At 41.1% G+C, this 19372-nt stretch overlaps 1 protein-coding gene across 2 annotated transcripts; it reads left to right on the top strand.

The window, feature by feature from the left end:
• Positions 1–4273: 4273 nt before the first annotated feature.
• LOC108719481 (NXPE family member 3-like) lies at positions 4274–18401 on the top strand. 2 transcript variants are annotated; one of them, XM_041567026.1, is made up of 7 exons: positions 4274–4522; positions 5377–5642; positions 7935–8014; positions 10916–11404; positions 12242–12456; positions 14237–14307; positions 16802–18401. In XM_041567026.1, the coding sequence occupies exons 3-7, from the start codon at positions 7949–7951 to the stop codon at positions 17350–17352; spliced, it is 1392 nt and encodes a 463-aa protein (XP_041422960.1). In that variant the 5' UTR covers positions 4274–4522; positions 5377–5642; positions 7935–7948; the 3' UTR covers positions 17353–18401. The 2 variants fall into 2 exon arrangements, with proteins under 2 accessions (XP_041422960.1, XP_041422959.1); XM_041567025.1 differs by lacking the exons at positions 4274–4522; positions 5377–5642 and having other exon boundaries at positions 7748–8014.
• Positions 18402–19372: the final 971 nt, after the last annotated feature.

Genomic DNA, 19372 nt, shown 5'->3' with positions numbered 1-19372 from the left:
ATCTCATAATGAGAGTGCCATTTTGATTGTGTGATTGAGAGATGGAAATGTGATTCCCCAGATCTAGAAGACAATGAAACATATTCCTGTCCTCCAATTTTTGAGGATAAATTTCCGGTTACGGCATCTGAAGAGAGGGGGGCACAGGGTTGAAGCTCCTCATTACTGTTGAGAATAATGCTGGAATTCTTGCGTGGAAAGTATATTAATCATCATTTTGCCTTCTACTGACCTTTAGTGGTGTGATTACTCAGTCTCTACTGAGAGTTAGTTCAAAACTGTAGATGGTTATACAATCCGTATTGAGAAGTGCTAAGAGAAGAGGGGAAAAAAAGAAGAAAAACCTATAAAAAATGAGCTTACATTTCAGTGTTATTGTAGCTAAGTTTTTAGTAAACAGAGATTAATAGAAAAAAACTTACTGCTGAACAACTAATGTCTAGTGTTGTTTTCTTATGAGTTAATAATAGTTGAGTGGCGGGTATCTAGGGTTTGGAACAAGGTTTTATTACAATTATAATCTTTACAAGCGATTTCTAGCTAATATTAGTTTACTATTTACATACCAAAACAAACATGCCAATGGAAAATAATTCCAACTGTCAAGTCACAATTGGGAAATCCAACCATAAAACTTACTAAAGGAACAACAAAGCAAAAAACACTAATCAGACATTAAGGGGCACATTTACTAAGGGTCGAATTTCAAAGTGCTAAAACGTCTAAATTCGACCATCGAATTGAAAAAAATTTTTTGTTTGAATGTAGTTGTTTTTCATCGAATTAAAATCGTTTGATTGATCGTAGGTTCTATTCGAACGATTTAATGGATCGATCGATTTTCAAAAAAAAACTTTGACTTCTAAAAAAGTAGCCAGATATTGGCTATGGGTTGTAGGAGCTCCCCATAGGCTAACATAGCAATTCGGCAGGTTTAAGGTGGCGAAGTGTCGAATCAAAGTTTTTTAAAGAGGCAGTACTTTGATTTTCGAATGGTTGAATATTCAAGTTTTTTCAATTTGAATCAAATTTTGGCCTATTCGATGGTTGAAATACCCAAAAATTACTTCGAAATTTGAAGTTTTCGAATTCAAATTCGACCCTTAGTAAATGTGCCCCTAAGTCAGTAAATCCTCAAACATTTACAGGAAAGCATAAAACTTTAATTTGTTTGGAAGCAGCTAGATTGTTCTCGAAATACAGGAAAAAGACCTGCATCTAAAAATGGATGATCTACAGATAGAATAATGATCTAGAGAGAATAATCTTAGATTTCTAAAACCTTTAAACAAAACCGGCTTTTACCATTCATTTTGCAAACAATTAAAAAAAAATGGTGTCTAGACAATAAGATTACAAAAATTAAAAAATGAAAGAGCTCGTAAGATATTAAGGATAGTTAAGTATCAAACCTATTGATTTGTCCCATAAAAAAAAAGACTTAACTTGAAATGCTCCCAAAACTATCCAGCTAGATAAAAAATCGTTACTACAGCTGTAGTAAATGACTCAAGAGAGACCATGTCCTTCATTGATTCATTGGAAAGAAAAATAGCTAATACAGGGATGGGACCTGTTATCCATAGTAACATAGTAAGTTAGGTTGAAAAAAGACCCACGTCCATCAAGTTCAACTGTTTAAGTCTATGTATAACCTGCTTAACCTGCCTAACTGTCAGTTGATCCAGAGGAAGTGGTTGGATGGTGTTTAGAAAGTGAGGGAATACAGGGATATGGGAGAGAGCTCATAGTACAAGTTGATCCAGGGACTGGTCCCATTGTATCTTGGAGTCAGGAAGGAATATTTCCCCCTCTGGGGCAAATTGTAGAGGCTTCAAATGGGGTTTTCGTCTTCCTCTGGATCAACTGTCAGTTAGGTACATTATATAAAGACTTAAGGTTGAACTTGATGGACGTGTGTCTTTTTTCAAGCTAACTTACTATGAAAAAGAAGGCAGAGATAGAGCCAAACATGGGAGAAGAACTTTAGAATTGATATTCTGGCTGTGCAAATTTAGGTAAGGGGAGGATTTCAATCTATCGATTTTTGCTTTCGTCTTACTGGTATGTCTGGAGTTAATGAAGTGCTCAGTGGCCATTTTTCAGTGATCAGAATGACTTGTCTGCAGGGCCGGAACTAGGGGTAGGCAGAGTAGGCACGTGCCTAGGGCGCAAAGCTTGGAGGGCGCCAGGCACGTACCTTTCTCCGCTTCCTACCCCTAGTCCGGCTGAGTGCGCTCCTCTCCTCTGCAGTCCTGCGTGCTGTTTGTGCGCATGCACATGCGTGCGCATACAGGAGGGGAGGAGGAGAGCATACCGGAAGGGGGTGACGGGTCAATCAGCGCGCATGCGCGTACTTCCTGCGCACACGGTGGAAGGAGTGCCACAGCTGGCTGGGTTGCCTGGGGCGCCTGGCCGGCCTGGCCCGGCCCTGCTTGTCTGGGGTTAAAGAAGTGCTAATTGCTAATACAGTGATTATACTGGCAAGCCTGTGGTTAATATTTTGATTATCCATTGCCTGTAGTAATTATACTGGCACATCTTGGGTTATATGCTGATTATCCATTTTCTGTAGCAATTATATCTTAACACTTGAGACGTACGTGTTTCTTGCCGCAATGTTCTTCAGGACTCTGAGGAAGCGCCAAGCATTGCGGCAAGAAACACGTAAGTCCATTACACCCACCGCACAAATATTGTACCACTTTGTGCGCATTATTAAAGCTGTTTTTTTTAAAGACAAAGATTGTGCCCTATGGATTTCCAGAACAGCGCTCAGTAATACGGGAGTCTTAAGTGTTAAGGAGTGTACGGCGCGGAGTAGCGGCATCTCGCGAGGGCAGAGTCTGGAAGGACACAGGAACCGGGTGAGCTCAGATGTGGTCGCATTTACTTCTTTGTAGCAATTATATGTCCATTATCTATTGTATTTAGTAATTATACTGGCGTATCTTGGGTTAATATGCTGATTATCTATTTTCTGGATGCCTGGCAAATGCATTAGTTGCACCCAGGACCAGTCATTGTAAAAACTCGGATCGATTTAATGCTGTCTTTTTATTTGTCCCAAATGAAACTCATTAGTGGCCAATTATATTTCTGTTCAGAGCACAATGGGGGTCATTTATCAACACTGGGCAAATTTGCCCATGGACAATAACCCATGGCAGGATCAACTTTGGCTCCCGCACAAATAAGTAGCGATACCTGGTGCGCAGAGGTAGTGGATCGGCCGCCTCACAAACAGTATTTAGTAGAAAACACTTTGCACTTCGCAATAAACACACAAGGCAACTTGCTTGCATTAATCCTGTGTTCCTTTGGATTTTTTCTACTCAATAACCCATGGCAACCAATCAGATTATTGCATTTATTGTTCTACTTGCAGCTGGCTTTAAAAAGCTAATCACTGATTGGTTGCTATGGGTAACTGACCATGGGCATGTTGATAAATGAGCCCCAATGTCCTCTGTAGCCAATGTCAGTGGTCAAAGCCCAAACCCGTGTGTGTTATCAGGATGCATCTACTCATTTGTTTCCTCTGTTTTTTCTAAGGAACCAAACATTTGTCATTCATTATACAAAATCCCTTGTATTGTTGTTTACAGAGGGTTCCATGAAGGTTTCTCCAAACCTTTAATATCCCCTATTACCTGTTTCTTCTCAGTGGAACCAAGACACCAACTCTAAGGCATCAACTTCTCAATGCACTGAATTTTTAGACCAGTAAAGCCCCATGGTATATTTTTTAATAGTTGTCCGTTCAAAATGGCAACCATTGTGTCCTGATATTACATCTGTCCACTGTCTTGTCCTGTCCCTGCAATATGTTGTCCTGTCCCTGCACTATGTTGTCCTGTCCCTGCACTGTGTTGTCCTGTCCCTGCACTATGTTGTCCTGTCTTGCAGGAGTTGCATATTTTTGCACTTGCACTTTTTATCTGTTGTCCGGTAAATCTATGTTGTGTGTAGCACCAAGGTCCTAGAGGAACGTTGTCTCGTTTCACTGTGTACTTTACAAACGTATATGGTTGAAATGACAATAAACTCACTCTTGACTCTTGAGATTCAAAGGGAATCCTTGTTTTCAAGGTTAACCGCATATGCTTTCCATATGAATCTCTTTCAAAATGGCAACCATGAGAACCATATTATTGTCAGTCTGATAGAATTTAGTGATACAAACTGCTCAATAGATGATTAAAAGCTTTTAGATCAAGACTTACAAGTAACTCCCTGGTTACTGGAACCTGTATAACCTGTACTATTACCTACCAGTAATAACCATCTCATTAGCATTTCCATAGCATGTGATTCTCTACAGAAACGGGGAGGGGTTGTTCCCTTGTTGACCACAACAGAAACCTTCTAGTATTACTAATCTTTTGTTGGGCACTGAAACTTGACTTTGGGTTTAAACAGTACATGGACCCTATGTACTCATGTAATGGGCTGGAGGTCCAATAAGACTCAAAACCACAGAACAATGATGAAGTCCCCAGTGGAAAAAGAATTAATTGAGGTAATGTGGCATTGAGGAGAAATCTCTTTAATTGGTCTAGAACACACCTTAATTCCCCAAGGTCCTTTTGAGGATAACAAAACAGTAATAAATGAATTAAAGGTATATTTGAAGACCAAATTAATCTGAATGTATAGCAATTTTAATTTTGCCCCCCTTTGAAGTACCCATAGCTATTAACAAGGTTACCGATATATGATTAGCCATTCATCTATAGACCCAATAGTATCGAGGTCAGAAAATAACTCTTCACCCCAAATTGCTCTCTATGTCTGGTCTTCAATGAGTATCTATGAGAGAAAGAGGCATTCTCCCCAAATATCACCAGCCACTTCTCCCAGTACAAGTAGGGGCCATTATACCCACAGTTAGTAAACCACTGCTCTAGTCCTGTATGTGAGGTAGAAGAGCTCTTACATGGAATGGCTATTCTGATAGCGTTTTACTGACTATTCAACCTTTCTACAGACGTAATAGAATGTGGATCTTATATATAAATAGGCTATATTTTTCATTTAAAGACTTGTCCTTCAGGAGGTAAAGTCAAAGAGCAATATTGACTCTTTGAAAACATTTGTATATAAGGCTTGAAACTCAACTCTAATTGCTTTCCTCTAGAAATAAGGCTTTGGGTCTGCCATATAGGGACTTATATTTATATATATATTTACTTATATGGATATTAATGTTTTCACTTACTTTCCTGGAGGCATTTCACTTATAGACTGTTTTATTTATTAATCCCATTCAAATTGACTGAGGGATCTTCAGTCCCATGACCTTTAGTAGTGCTCCATCAGGAAACGCTGGAGGGTGAAGCTGGAGCGACCGTAACTTTACTTTTTTCCTTACAGGTTATATAGGCTTATGGTGGACATAAGAAAGGGCTGATGGAAATTGTCCCAGACCAGGGTGTAGGCACTCCAGGAGATCCTCTGGTACTGGCAGGCTATCCAAGCCTGTATATATGAGCAGCAAGCTAGACCTTCATCAGAAATCCACATGGGAACCTTCCATTATCTGCCCACCAACAGCTCTACAGAGTTGTACTGCAGCTTCAAGCATCCTCAGAAACGAGAGAGAAAGAGAGAGAGAGAGAGAGAGAGCAGAAGATGATAAGGTAGAATATCCAAGCAACTCACAAATGGGTCACAATGGATGAGGCCAGGGCCCAACAGGACCCTGTAGTTAATGTGTGAGCTACCCTGTGCCAATGGGGGAAGCTGTGGGAAAATAATTTGGATTTGTCCAACACTTCCGCTTCTCATTAGTTTTTAAACATCCTAATGATTGATTATTAGCAGATGATATGTACAACAAACCAGCTAAACTTATAGCATAATATAAAATCCAAAGAGTCTCTGTTTTTGCCACTATCAGATCCAGGTCTCTATTGGCTTCTTCTTCAATGAAATTCTTCATAATAATAACATGGTCCCTATGAACAGGGCAGCCATCAGGGGGGGACAGGGGGGAGAGTTGTAGGGGGCCCGAGGTTAAGGGGGGCCCCAGCCATGCCACACTTACTTGATTAGCCGGGCCCCCCGTCTTTCTGAGAGCCGCTGACTTCGGGAAGGCATGGACATTGAAGGGGCTCTGGCCACCAATTTTCTTGTAATGTGGGGGGGGGGCCTGGCCACCAATTTTTTTTTCTCATGTGGGGTCCTAGCCACCAATATTTTTTAATGGGGGGCCCTGGCCACAAATGTTTTTTTATGGGGGGCCCTGACCACCAATATCTTTTTATTTTTTATTAACATGTGGGAACCCTAGCCTCCAAAGTTGTGCCTCAGTTACTGAGATGCTCAATCAAAATGAGTTATTCCACTTTTTTTCTTTGCTACTTATACTATTAATACTACATACTATTATTATTCTGCATTTGATTGTTCAGGTGCGGAGCCCTCGCATACGGGTGGAGGAAGGGTAATCAGAACTACAACCCTCGAGTTGATCAAATAAATTGGGAGCCAGTGGTTCCTAAAATAAACGGTTTACTCTTTATTCGCAGAATTATAGCACACTTGAGAATAGTCTTCAACAATAATTCAGTGAAGTCATGTACATAGATTCTGGAGCCATGCCTTACCCATCATGAGTTGATAAACGAACAGTAGAAATAGTCACCTCGGAAGTGTCCGATTCTCAGTATTCAGGCCTGTGGAACTTAGATGGAACAGCATCAACCCCTAAGCCAATACATTTAGATCCCTATTCTGCAGGTAGTACACTCAGGATTCTAATTCTCCTCGGTGGAGCTCAGACTGCTCTATAGCTCTTCTTAACCTATCTTTTACTTCTGGAGTGAGCTATAAAAGAGAATATCCTTACAACTATGTCAACAACTCCTATTTTTTCAAGAATTACCCTATTTTGACACCCCCCATTCCCCCATCATTCTACCACATTCTTCCAATTTTTAAGAATTCTCCCAAGTTTATTCAAACGTTCCCTTCAAATTCTGAGTGTGCATGTGCAGTAAGCATGCAGTGACGTCATATAAAGTGTGTGCACATGTGCAGTAAGCATGCAGTGACGTTGTGTAAAGTGTGTGCTCATGTGCAGTAGCATGCAGTGGCTCCAGGAGAGCAAGTGCACATGCATGTGATGTCACTTCCAGGGGTCCAGCCAACTGTGTGACATCACTTCCAGGTATTGCAGAATATTATTGGTTCTCTGAAGTTTCCTTACTGGGTCTAACTCTGCCCAGGCCCAATCTTCTTCACCCACTTTCCAGGAAGGTGGAACCCCAAGACAATGGCAGGGCATATTAGCTTCACCTTTTATACATAGAATATCGACACCTCATGGCAGTTACTAAACTGCCAGGAGAACAATTTAATACGGGAAACAATTTTTAAGGCCCAAGTTAGCTGTCTATGGACCTTAGGACACTGCCTGAATAAAGGGTAACTAAACCAGTCCCCTACACTATCTACAGTAAGTACAATATTGCAACAACCATGGAAATAGATTTATTTGTATAATAATTTAGTGTAATTGCACTAAATTAACCCCTGCTGAGTGCCCAGACACTTCCAAGGGGGTGCCAAGTTGTTAGGAAGCCCCCAGCACTTTCATCATCTTCTTAAAAATGATCATTAGGAAAACACTGCTGTCCTGCATTATCCAGAAGGCAGGGAGGTAACAGATATGGAATATATATTAATATAGTGATAAATCATCTGTTTAATATACTGTATCAGCTGTCAGTGTCAGTTCAGCCCTGAATTACGGTAGTAATTAGTCTACTTTTTATGAAGCTTTTGTTCTACTTTTTTCTCTGCAATTAATTGGGAGGAGGGAATGATTAAATATCATTTAAATCTCAACAAGCTACAATACAGGAGCAGAACTGAGCCAACAAGGAAGAGTAACATTAATTTGTATCCTATTCTTCTTTCCTACCCAGTATCAACTACCCTCATGGGCACAGTGAGAAGGACACAGATTTCTTCTATTTGTCTCCTCTGTCTGCTCTTCATTGCTGGGGTAAGTGGCCTTCCATTTGCTCTTAGTCACTCATGTATAATAAGGCATAATGTACCCCCTACTGTAAATGATAAGGATATTAGAAGTCACTGAGGGGTTGTTCTGTGACCATATAAAGGCACAAGGCTGCAGGCTGAGTTATACAGGGAACTCTGAGTATCACTCATGTATTATAAGGGATAATGTACCCCCTACTGTAAATGATAAGGATATTAGAAGTCACTGAGGGGTTGTTCTGTGACCATATAAAGGCACAAGGCTGCAGGCTGAGTTATACAGGGAACTCTGAGTATCACTCATGTATTATAAGGGATAATGTACCCCCTACTGTAAATGATAAGGATATTAGAAGTCACTGAGGGGTTGTTCTGTGACCATATAAAGGCACAAGGCTGCAGACTGAGTTATACAGGGAACTCTGAGTATCACTCATGTATTATAAGGGATAATGTACCCCCTACTGTAAATGATAAGGATATTAGAAGTCACTGAGGGGTTGTTCTGTGACCATATAAAGGCACAAGGCTGCAGGCTGAGTTATACAGGGAACTCTGAGTATCACTCATGTATTATAAGGGATAATGTACCCCCTACTGTAAATGTAGCCGCTTCTGGGTTTTGACGTTTGGACACATGCACGCATTCGAATATTTAAAGAGCCACGGCCAGTTGCTCATTGCCCAATGTAGGTCAATTTTCCATAGTTCCTTGGTGCTATTCCAGTTTGTATTGTCTGTTCCTGATCTTGCATGTCCTTGACTATTCCTAGTTTGCTGCCTGTCCTGACCTCTGCCTGTTTATTGACTCTCTTGGATCCTGTTCCTGTCCTGTGATATTGCTGTTACTGACCCAGCCTGTGACCCGACTAACCTCTTGTCTCCTGTTTTAATACTGCTCTGCCCAATTGGCATCGACTCGGCCTGTCCCTCAACCCCATTCCTTGTTCCCCATTCCTCTGATTCACGTTTTGTTCTCTTACCTGCCCAGAACTTCCCCCTTGGTCCTCTCCCTATAAGACCTGGCAGCATCTGAGTAGCAGAGGGCTCATCTGGAAGCAAAAGGCGGTGGTTATAGGTGGAAACCTTACGTAACATTTTATTGGTAATATAATGAATAAAGTACTCCCTCTTGTAAAATAAAAGGATATTATAAATGACTGTGGAGTTCCATGACCATATATATTTTATACAGGTCATGGAACTCCAAGGCCACTTCTAATATCCTCATATTTTGCAACAGGGGGAACTTTAGTTATTATAATACACAAGTTTCAGTGAGTCATGTGACAGAAATGACATCATTAAGCTCTGATTATATCCGATGACATCACTAAGCACCGTTTTATGATTTAGGATATCATTTACAGGATATTCATGTATTATAAAGTTTCGCTTAGCTTACTAGGTGTGGTATGTAAATTATTTCCAAGAGACTCTTAGAACCATTTAAAAACAGCAGCATTTGCCTCAATCCACAGATTGCCAGTCTGGGCCTGTTCTTTTGTATTCTCAACATGTTTCAGGTGGAAGAAAAGGGCAGCAAGTTGTATCTAAAGTAAGAGAGTGAAAACCCAATGCAATAAAACAGAACTGGAATGCAACCAGACAGAGTATAACGCAATTAATTAGCTGATGCATTAAAGTGTGCTCAAACCTGCGACTAAAACATGTCAAACGCCCTTCCTTTTACAATAGAAAAGCAACTTCCCTTTAATATCCCTCCTTCTTCTTGAATGGAAGACGGTGCCTTACATTTTTAACCTGGCAGAGGGTTCACTTGTCCTTCTATGTTCAATATGGTGCAAGTTCTTTATAGACTGATAGACTGCGGTATCATCATCCCCCCCATCCCCCATACACCAGTCCATAGTGGCCAAATGAATGTGCCAGGCCAATGTTATGTTCTAATAAGGCCATGAAGCTGGATCTCTCACACAATGGGGCAAATTCACTAAGCGCCGAAACTTAGTGAATTGGGCATTTTCGTTACTTTGCAAATTCACTAACGAACGCTGGCGTAGATTCGCTAGTGTTACTTCGCACCCTTACGCCTGTCGAATTTTTGCTACGGACGTAACTACGCAAATTCACTAACTTGCGCAGTGTACTGAACGCTACCTTTTACGCCAGACTTCCTTCGCCACCTCAGACCAGACGAAGCGCAATAGAGTAGATAGGGATTGCTTAAAAAAAAGTCCCAAAAAACGCTGGCGTGTTTTCTACATTATGGGTGATAGGCTGAAAAAGATCGAAAAAATTTTTGGGGCTCCCCTCCTTCCCCCCTACATTTCCTGACTCATGGCAACTTACCTATACAGTGGGCACATGTGTAGGGCAAAATAAAATTTTTATTTGATGTTTTGAAGGTTTTCTAGGCATTTGTAGTGCTGATACGTATTCCTCCATTTGAAATTTGAATTTGGCGCCGTATGCAAATGAACCATCGTTAGCGAAACTTCGCTTTGCTTGGCGAATCAACGCTAGCGCAACTTCGCAACCTTACGCTACCCCTGTGCGCAACTTCGGATTTTAGTGAATTTGCGGAGCGCTGGCAAAACTACGCCTGGCGAAGTGCGGCAAAGTTGCGCCTGGCGCAACTTCGAATCTTAGTGAATTTGCCCCAATCACTCCAGGGGGGTATCAATACAATACTGAAGAAATGAAAAGGGGGCAACCACATAGTATCTCTACTGAACCTGAATAAAGTGTGCAATATTGTACTACTTCCACTTGGACTCTGTGTGTGTTACATAAAAAACATAGCAGGGAATAGGCAAGTGTAATATGAAGGTGAGAAAGTTGCAGAAACCAGAATTTAGAGTTAAAACAGCACATGTAATGTAATGGGTACTGACAATCTAGAATCTAATGCCCAGTGCTTATAAAAAAAAAAATTCCTTAGTTTGCCTACAGATCTCTGTGGATGAAACTTCCTTCTGACCCTAATTTTGGGATGAATTCGCCCTCCTGCAATAATCTTGGCCCTGCTTCACTGGAGCAAGAACTTCATGTCCTGATGAAGGCGATTGAGTGGCCTGAGCCTCCAGGTCCCATAGATTATGAATTCTCCACCAGTCCATTTAAAACAGAGTTCCACATGCCATTTCCACGTGCCACATATTATGTTGGAGAGTATGTGGAAGTTCTAATCACAGCTCGGGACCAACGTGGCCAACCAAAAACTTATGGAGGGGATTATTTCCAGGCCAAACTGCACTCCCCAAAGCTGAAAGCAGGAGTCACCGGCTCAGTCACAGACCATAGAAACGGCACCTACACGGCCTCCTTCTTGCTGCTCTGGCCGGGACAAGTGGAGATCTCCATAAGACTTGTCCATTCCAGTGAGGCCATAGCCATCCTCAAAGATAAGAGGGAGACTCGTCCTGACAAGGTGAAACATTGCTGAAAAATCTATAGAGTGATAAGCTTACCACATTAGGTTGTATCTTTATTTAGGATATGTTGACAAATTGGGATTCTCAGGCTTCAAGGTATTTATTATGATGGATAAATATGAATTACATTTGTAATATGTTTGATGGCAGAAAGCCACCAAGAACTCTTGTTTATGGCTTCAGGTGCATTTCAATATACTTTGGCAACTTAGAAGGTACTTTTGCCCTCTGTTTCATATATGCTCTGGCAAACTTTTTGGAAATCTCCAATATATGTCTCTGGCAGAGTGTAAAAAAGATATTAATACACACCACACGCAAACTTCATGATGTGTTCAGTGAAGTACATGTTAGGCTTCTAATGTAATAAATGGAAGTTTTGATGTAGATGTAGAATTTTATGGAACGATCAATGAGAATGATCCAATTAGAATGAGAATGATTCTGATTAGAATGTTGTCTAAAAAGAAGAGGACTGTTCAAACCTAAAACAAAAGTGCCATCTCTTTAGTCACTTAAGTAGGAACTGTGACAAAGTGAAATGTACAATTTGTGCTTCCAAAGAGGTTTAGTTCCTGATTTACTAAGTCATTATTTAGTGCCATGCATGATAATTAAATTAATTGCCTATTTTCACTAGCAAGGCCTTGGGTTGGGTTGGGTTGCAAAAGACTTTATATTTGGGTTGCTTTATTAGCAATCTGAGGTGCCACAGGGCTACCCATGGTCGATAAGAATCCTTGTTCCCATTAGTCATGCCAATCCTGCCCCTAAGAATTGGAACCAATGGCTAAGGATGAGACTTATCATGATAGTACTTTCTTTTGGAACAGGTCTCCTATTTTGGATACTTTTATGGAACCAGTGAAAAGACAGAGTGTAATGTGGAGCTCTTGGGACCTAATGTCTGTGAATATAATGACATCTATACCGGGGAGTCGTGGTTCTGCAAACGCCCAAAACAAATCTCCTGCAGTGCGTATAAAGGGCACTCAATGGCTGGCAACCGTAACGTTCTCACTGCCAGAGAAGCAAAGTTCCTAAATCAGTAAGTGAGAAATCTCACTTTGCAACTCTGCTTCAGTTGCAGGTCTGTGAGAGATACAGGTAGGTTGGACCCAAGGTCTATGGCACAAGCCTTCTATAGGTGGGTTCTTGACCAGACTGCTGAAGACAAATTCATTTGAGGAGTCCATCTGGTGTTGTTGCATGTGTTCAACATATGAGTGGACCTGTGACTGTTACTTGAAGCACAAGTGTGCTGTCTATAGTTGCTAGCCACAAAAGGAACCCTGGAGCTACCACCTGGTCAAGAGGTGACAATAGCTCCAGGGTTCCCCTGTGTCAACATGCACAACAGGCCATCTCTTCTTCATTAAGACTGTCAGACCAGAGAAGAATCCATGCAGCTTTTTACATTGTAGATTGTTTATGCAGGGGTGGAGCTCCAAGATTAATTTCCCTGCTGATCAGCAATAGTATCTTGGATGGCCTCCACCTCATAAAAGTGGCAGAAGTAAAACATCTACCTTCTCTCTGTTGGCATTACATTTGTTGTCCTACTCATGTGTTTGCTTAATAAGCAGAATCAGTTCCTCCACTCCTCACATCTAAGAAATCTGGTGCAAGTACCGTTAATGGTCACTATCCATTCTTGTCTTGAAAAATATTTGAAGTCCAGCACCACAAATGTTGTAAGATAAAAATGCCTTTATTCGAAACACTTGGCAGACCATGGATAAGTGACGTTTCAGGCTTCAATCAGCCTTTTATCGAGCTTACCCAACACTAAACGATCAAATCCTTTTATAGACACACATATATTGTATTATCTATTATTGGCATTATCTCTAAAAACTTGCTACAATTTTCCCAAAGAGTTGTTACAATTACGTGATATCCCATTAACTCTTTGCTGGTTACACAACCAAATGTTATCCACAATCATAAGATACTGTATCTGAAAAACACAAAATTAAAAACTAATTAAAAACTATTAAACTATTGCAAATCATATTCCCTGTTTAATCCATAGGGAGTGAGAGCTTCTAATGTCCTAATCCACATAGCTTCCCTTCTCAAATATGTTTTTGTCCGGTCTCCCCCATGTTGCATTTTGGGTACATTATCCATGACTTGATATTTTAACTGCTGTTCCCCATAACACATTTCCACAAAATGGGGAGCAACAAACGGCTCTACTTTCATTGTCCTTATGGTTGACTTGTGTTCTCTTATTCACTATCTCACTGAGCGGCTTGTCTGGCCTACGTATAGCATTTTATAACATAAATAGCAAAAGTTGTCGCACAAGTATAGTATCCATGAATTTTTATGGGGGTGCCATTGCCCAGATGATATACTACATGCCCTTTCTAGCAGTTTGAGCATGGAAAAGTGCCATTTTTGACAGGACAAAAGACATTCTGATTAATCTTGGCTGTGGCCAATTTTGTGAGCATTGTACTAATAGTTTTACTCCTCTTTTATGATATCACTGGTGGTGTCTCAAACCAAGTTGTCCCAGGGATGCCAACTCTCAAAACTTCTGATAATTCGGCCACCTGGTGGCTCAAGACATTACATCTGGAGAATACGATCAACTTGTCTTTTTTGTCGGCCTTTTACCATATTTATTCTGTCTGTCTTCTCTATCCCCTCCCGTTGTTTTTGTAAAAGTTTATTTGGATAACCTCTCTCTCTCTAAACTTTTCCTGCATCTCATCTAGCCTTCCACCCAATTACATTTGTTATCCTACTCAGTCATCCCTCCTCATTGGATCCTAGAGTCCTCTGTCTGATATCTCAGTTTCAATTTGGATTCCTAGGTCTGTAAGAGAAAAACTGATTTCATCCAAAGTTGGAGCATTCATTGTCTTACATCCAAAAAACAAGACAGGTGAGTCTGTAGATAGAATGAACAAGTACAAGACATTTGCGCTTATATACTATGGGGTAGGATGTTTTGGTTCCATTAACTGCTATGCCCAAAACTCAGCCCCTTAGCAGTCCTATACGGACTTGTGCTTTCTGTCGCTTACCCCATGGCCATGCCACCCTTCCACAAAACATCCTACTGACACCCTTGCAGAACTATTGGTGGTAGTAGGGGCATTGTAACTAAACTGGGAAAGCCAAGATGAGCCATGAATGAAAAGTAAGTCAGATTCAGGGGGAGGGAGACATGTCGGTTCAAGTAATAGTGACTTTAAATTGTGGAGAATTCCACTACAGCCCCTGAGATAAACTGTGGGACATTAGACAAGGCTACAACATGACTTGTATTGTCTGTGCCCTGTATAAAAGGAGCTCCAGCAACTATGGCAAAAAATTCCCTTAAAGAAGAAGAAGTAGCTCCAATCCTTGAGGGTTTACAGACATATGTTACAACTTTAAAAAATTGATAGAACAGCAGCACAACTTACCAACCTGTCCCTGCACTTATCTGTTTTACCCCTGTTCAAAGTGGTTTCCCATATTAAAGTAAGAATCACTGACAAATTAGAACATTCATGTCAGGACTTAAATCACAATTAAAATTAAAGATACACAAAATGATGCCATGGAAATGAGATGCACCAAATCTCAACACTTTATTTCAGTCAAATTCGAACCCTAAAGGCAACAATTTGTTTACAGACAATGATTCAGGCCATTCTGGACTTTAGGGCTGTTCAGAACTTGGGTAAGTCTTATGTGGAATATTCAGTATAGACAAATGGAAAAATGTTTCCACCAATCCCTAAATATGAAGGCTATTTCTGTTTATAGATATATGTATAATGTATAGATCATATGAGCAAGTTCAAAAGTCCATACAACCCTCATGACCATGTCCAGTTTGTAAATGGAAAGGGTTTAGTGAGTTGATAAAATCACTTTTATTGTTCCATTTCAGATAATAGAGGTATTTGCTCTCCTGTGCCGCTCCTAGGAGACCGCTCAGCCTCCCCTCCTGTAACAGCTCCTATCCTTCTTCAGGGGTGCTCGGTCCGCAGCGTCCCCACCGCTTGATACAAACTATGCCAAAGGAAATGGACGGCACTCCACTTGAAGAGGAAAAGGTACTTTATTGCAAGCTAAAAATAGGGATCAAAAGGCCCTACGCGTTTCGGGATACAATCCCTTAATCATAGGCATCATGATTAAGGGATTGTATCCCGAAACGCGTAGGGCCTTTTGATCCCTATTTTTAGCTTGCAATAAAGTACCTTTTCCTCTTCAAGTGGAGTGCCGTCCATTTCCTTTGGCATAGTTTATTTGCTCTCCTGGCCTTCCAGTCCCAGACCCTTCTGGGTTCTATTACCAAGACTTCTGGCAGTCACTTGCCTGCAGGAACAAAGCTTTTCCTAAACCTTCTGACGTTACCAAGTGTCTATCTGGAAAGATCATTTATATGTTTGGTGACTCAACAACTTATCAGTGGCTGACTTTCCTGTTGAACTTTATTCCATGTAAGCACCTGAGCTACTTGTCATTGACAGACACTTGTGTATTGTCAGTTCACTTCTCCTAATATGTTCTTCAGAACTTTTGTTCTTAGTTTTTTCATTCATCATCCCACTGTTATTCGCCCCCTTTCATGTGTATGAAGCCTGTTATGTTCATAAGATTGTGCTTGAGGGTTGAGACGCATACAAACAAAATCAGGTATTGGGTTAGGACCAGACAGGGCCGAAATCAGCCTGCTGAAGCCTTGTGTTGGCTCTAGCGCTGCTCTCTGTGTATTTTAGCAAAGGGAAGCAAGACTGTTCATTTCACGCCGAAATCCACCGAGTGTGTTCACACCAGAACTGACACAAGGCTTTCGGACCTGAACAGAAGAAGAGGATACTGCTAGCGGTAAGAGGCTGAGCTTTGGCCCCTGTCTGGCCCTAGCCTTAGAGAAACGGTGTATTTGTGTGTCTCAAAGTTTGCACTGGGTCTAGTAACCCACAGCAACCAGCCATGTCCATGACACTTTCATTATAAAAGTAGGACATGCCTAACACATCAGTGGTAGAATTCTATGGTTCAATTAATTAGATTTAGTGTCAGGCAACTCAGAACAAGGGCCAGAGCTGAAAAACAAAGACCCCTTAGCAAAGCAAGAAGCCTGGAATCCCATTTAAGTGGGGGTTACATGAATCAAAGTAGCATTAAGGTTTGGACACCCCTAATGTATATACTGAAGTCTCAAGACCCTAAACGAGCTTTGCTCAGAACTAGGTTGCTTATTTTGGTTACTACTCTTGTCATGCTGCTCTTGTCTCCATGACAGTTGTCTATTCCTTTGTATACTTATGTGGGTTGAATAAGGTTATTGCAGAGTAAAAATGAATATCTTTAGGACCTGAAAATCACTATTGTGTTTAAGAAAAGTAATTTCCAATGTTCTTCTCCTGTGCCCCCAGCTCTGCAGAAACAAGACATCTTTGGAAAATCTCCAGTCCCCCAGTTGGCAATAGACACAACACATAAGTTTGTAGTGCAGTGGCAGGTCCACCAGAAACCAGTGACCATGCAGTATATTGATAAGGAGGAGTTGCATTACATTGCCAATGACCTGGACAAGATCGGGGGCAGCAAAGAAGGACTGGTAATTGTTATAAACTGCCTAGCGCATTTCGTCTCATTCTCAAACAAATTTTATGTGCGAAGGCTCCTTACCATACGGGACGCTGTGCTTCGACTAGTGCAGCGCAATCCACTAGTCAAGGTCTTCATCAAGTCTGGTAACACTGGATACTTGTATTCCCATGGCAGTGATTGGCTGTCCCTTCAGTTGGACCTGATAATGAGGGCCATGTTCTCTAGTCTGCCTGTTACTATACTGGATGCTTGGCAAATAACCTCCTGCCATTATGAACCACAGCTCCTGCATCCTGGACCAGTTATTGTCAAGAATCAGATTGACTTAATGTTGTCTTTTATTTGTCCAACAGATGAAGAAACTACTTCTTAATATAGTTCTGTTCATAGCACAATATCAGTTTTAGTCATTTACAGGTATAAGCTCAAAGAAGCCTTCTTCTTCATCAAATTCCCTTCTTCGGTCAAAAGAGTTGAGAATGGTGCTTGGGATTCGTTTCTCCAGAATGTTTGGTTGGGCAGTACAGAAGCACGAACTTTGCAGAGATTTCTAGTTTTTTAAAAAACCCTACTGGTCCCGCTAGCCCTACTAGTTAGTTGTACTTTTAATTTACAGCTGCAGTTAAACCGATAGAAAGAATGCACAACACAATACGAGCTGGCAGAAAGGTCCAAAAATGTATTTAATTGATTGTAAAAGAAAGATATTATTACAACAGAATCAGAAAACCACTCAAATATATCAACAGAAAATAAAGGAAAGAAGAGGTTGTCTATGCCCAAGGCAAAGCTGTAGTGCTACATGGTTGGTTGGAGGAGAAAGCAAATATTATGGTCGTGGAAACTTAATTACTGGAGACCACCCAAAAAGAAGTTAATTTGACACGAGCTGCATGAATTCTGAACTCACCAAGAATCAAAATACCAAACAATGGAAAAACAGGGTGTTTATAGAGTTTTCATGGTCACCACTTGTAAGAAACTGATCCTAGAAAATTACATTGTAGTTCTAAACTCAAGGACATGGTTAAACTGATCCATAAATGTCTTGATACAACACTAACAACGTAAGGGGGCAACAATGCTGCGGGTGAAAATGTCAATATCTACCTTACTATTAACCTTTTCCAAGCTTGTTGGGATATTTATCCATCTCTCTCTTAGCTTTTCCTAGCTATTATTTTCTTTGTCTTCAAATGTTTTTTTATTGGGTTTCTCAATAGAACACGCCTTACTTGAAGCAAATACCATACAGCAAATTAATGAACAAAAATGAAAGCTTAACATGGCTATAGATGGAGTAAATAAATTGTACTATTTTTTTTTGAAAGGTATTTATTTATTCACATTCAAAACATAACACACAACATAAAAGTATATGTCAGGTAACATAGGCAGTGATCATAATACTTCGAGGTCTCGCAGGACCCCTACAGTGCAGCGTAGCAAAGAGTACTCCATACATTTATCAGTTTAACTGAGCATGATACAGGCATACATGGAAACAACAAAATCCTCAATCGACCTCACAGAGCCAGAGCACACCACCCCCCAAGCGAAACAATATAATAGAGCAGACCAAAATCAGAAAGCAGAAGGCATCCCTAAGGAGATGCATCATAAGACCACTTCATCATGAGCCTCTAGCCACGGTCCCCAAATCTTATCAAATTTTTGTGGGCAGTGCCTAGCTAAGTACGTTAGCTTAATAACTGGAAGGCGATCATTGACCAGTTTCTGCCATTGCTTGACTGTCGGGGGCAGGGGGCTCATCCATTTAATGGCTATCAGCTTTTTGGCATAGAAAAGTAGAGTGCGCAGCAAGCATCTGGTTTTGACGAGGGGCGCTAGGGCCTCCACTACCCCTAAGAGACAAACCTCTGGTGCAAGCACCCCAGGAAGCAGGACCACATCAGAGAGGTGAGAAACCACCCTAGCCCAGTAACTGTTGATCAGAGGGCAAGACCATAATAAGTGAAAGAAATCTGCGTCCGGTCGCCCACATTTGGGACAGTCAGCATCAGAGTTCCTACCCATGGCCTTAAGCCTAAGTGGCGTAATATAGGTGCAGTGCAGTATCCTAAATTGTACCATTTTATCTTTAGTGGAAATCAGAAAGCTGTAGATCTCACTAGTTGCCTCCTCCCACACATCATCCTCCAGATCGGGAATAAGCGTGTCCCACTTAGTTCTGGCTTTAGCAAAGGGGCTACCCGTGGAAGTTACTAAAATTCGATACAGGCTAGACACTAGTTTCTGGGGGTTCGGATCCCACAATCTGTCTTCATGTGGCATAGTGGCCGTGGGAATAATTAGAGAGCCAAACTGCGCAGTGACAGCATGACGGAGCTGAAAGTACCTATGCCAGTCAATGCGTTGACACCCCAAGGTAG

This window comes from Xenopus laevis, chromosome 6L (genome assembly GCF_017654675.1).
Source record: "Xenopus laevis strain J_2021 chromosome 6L, Xenopus_laevis_v10.1, whole genome shotgun sequence".
Lineage (NCBI taxonomy): Eukaryota > Metazoa > Chordata > Amphibia > Anura > Pipidae > Xenopus > Xenopus laevis.
The sequence above is the reverse complement of the archived record's forward strand: the minus strand, read 5'-3'. Positions and strand labels throughout refer to the sequence as shown.

What these genes read in the sequence shown, in the direction of transcription:
- LOC108719481 (XM_041567025.1), top strand. Translation starts at nt 7,829, where the DNA reads ATGATTAAATATCATTTAAATCTCAACAAGCTACAATACAGGAGCAGA. An exon ending in GGGAGACTCGTCCTGACAAG is followed by an intron (nt 11,405 to 12,241) that starts GTGAAACATTGC and finishes CTTTTGGAACAG; the next exon opens with GTCTCCTATTTTGGATACTT. An exon ending in GAAGCAAAGTTCCTAAATCA is followed by an intron (nt 12,457 to 14,236) that starts GTAAGTGAGAAA and finishes TTGGATTCCTAG; the next exon opens with GTCTGTAAGAGAAAAACTGA.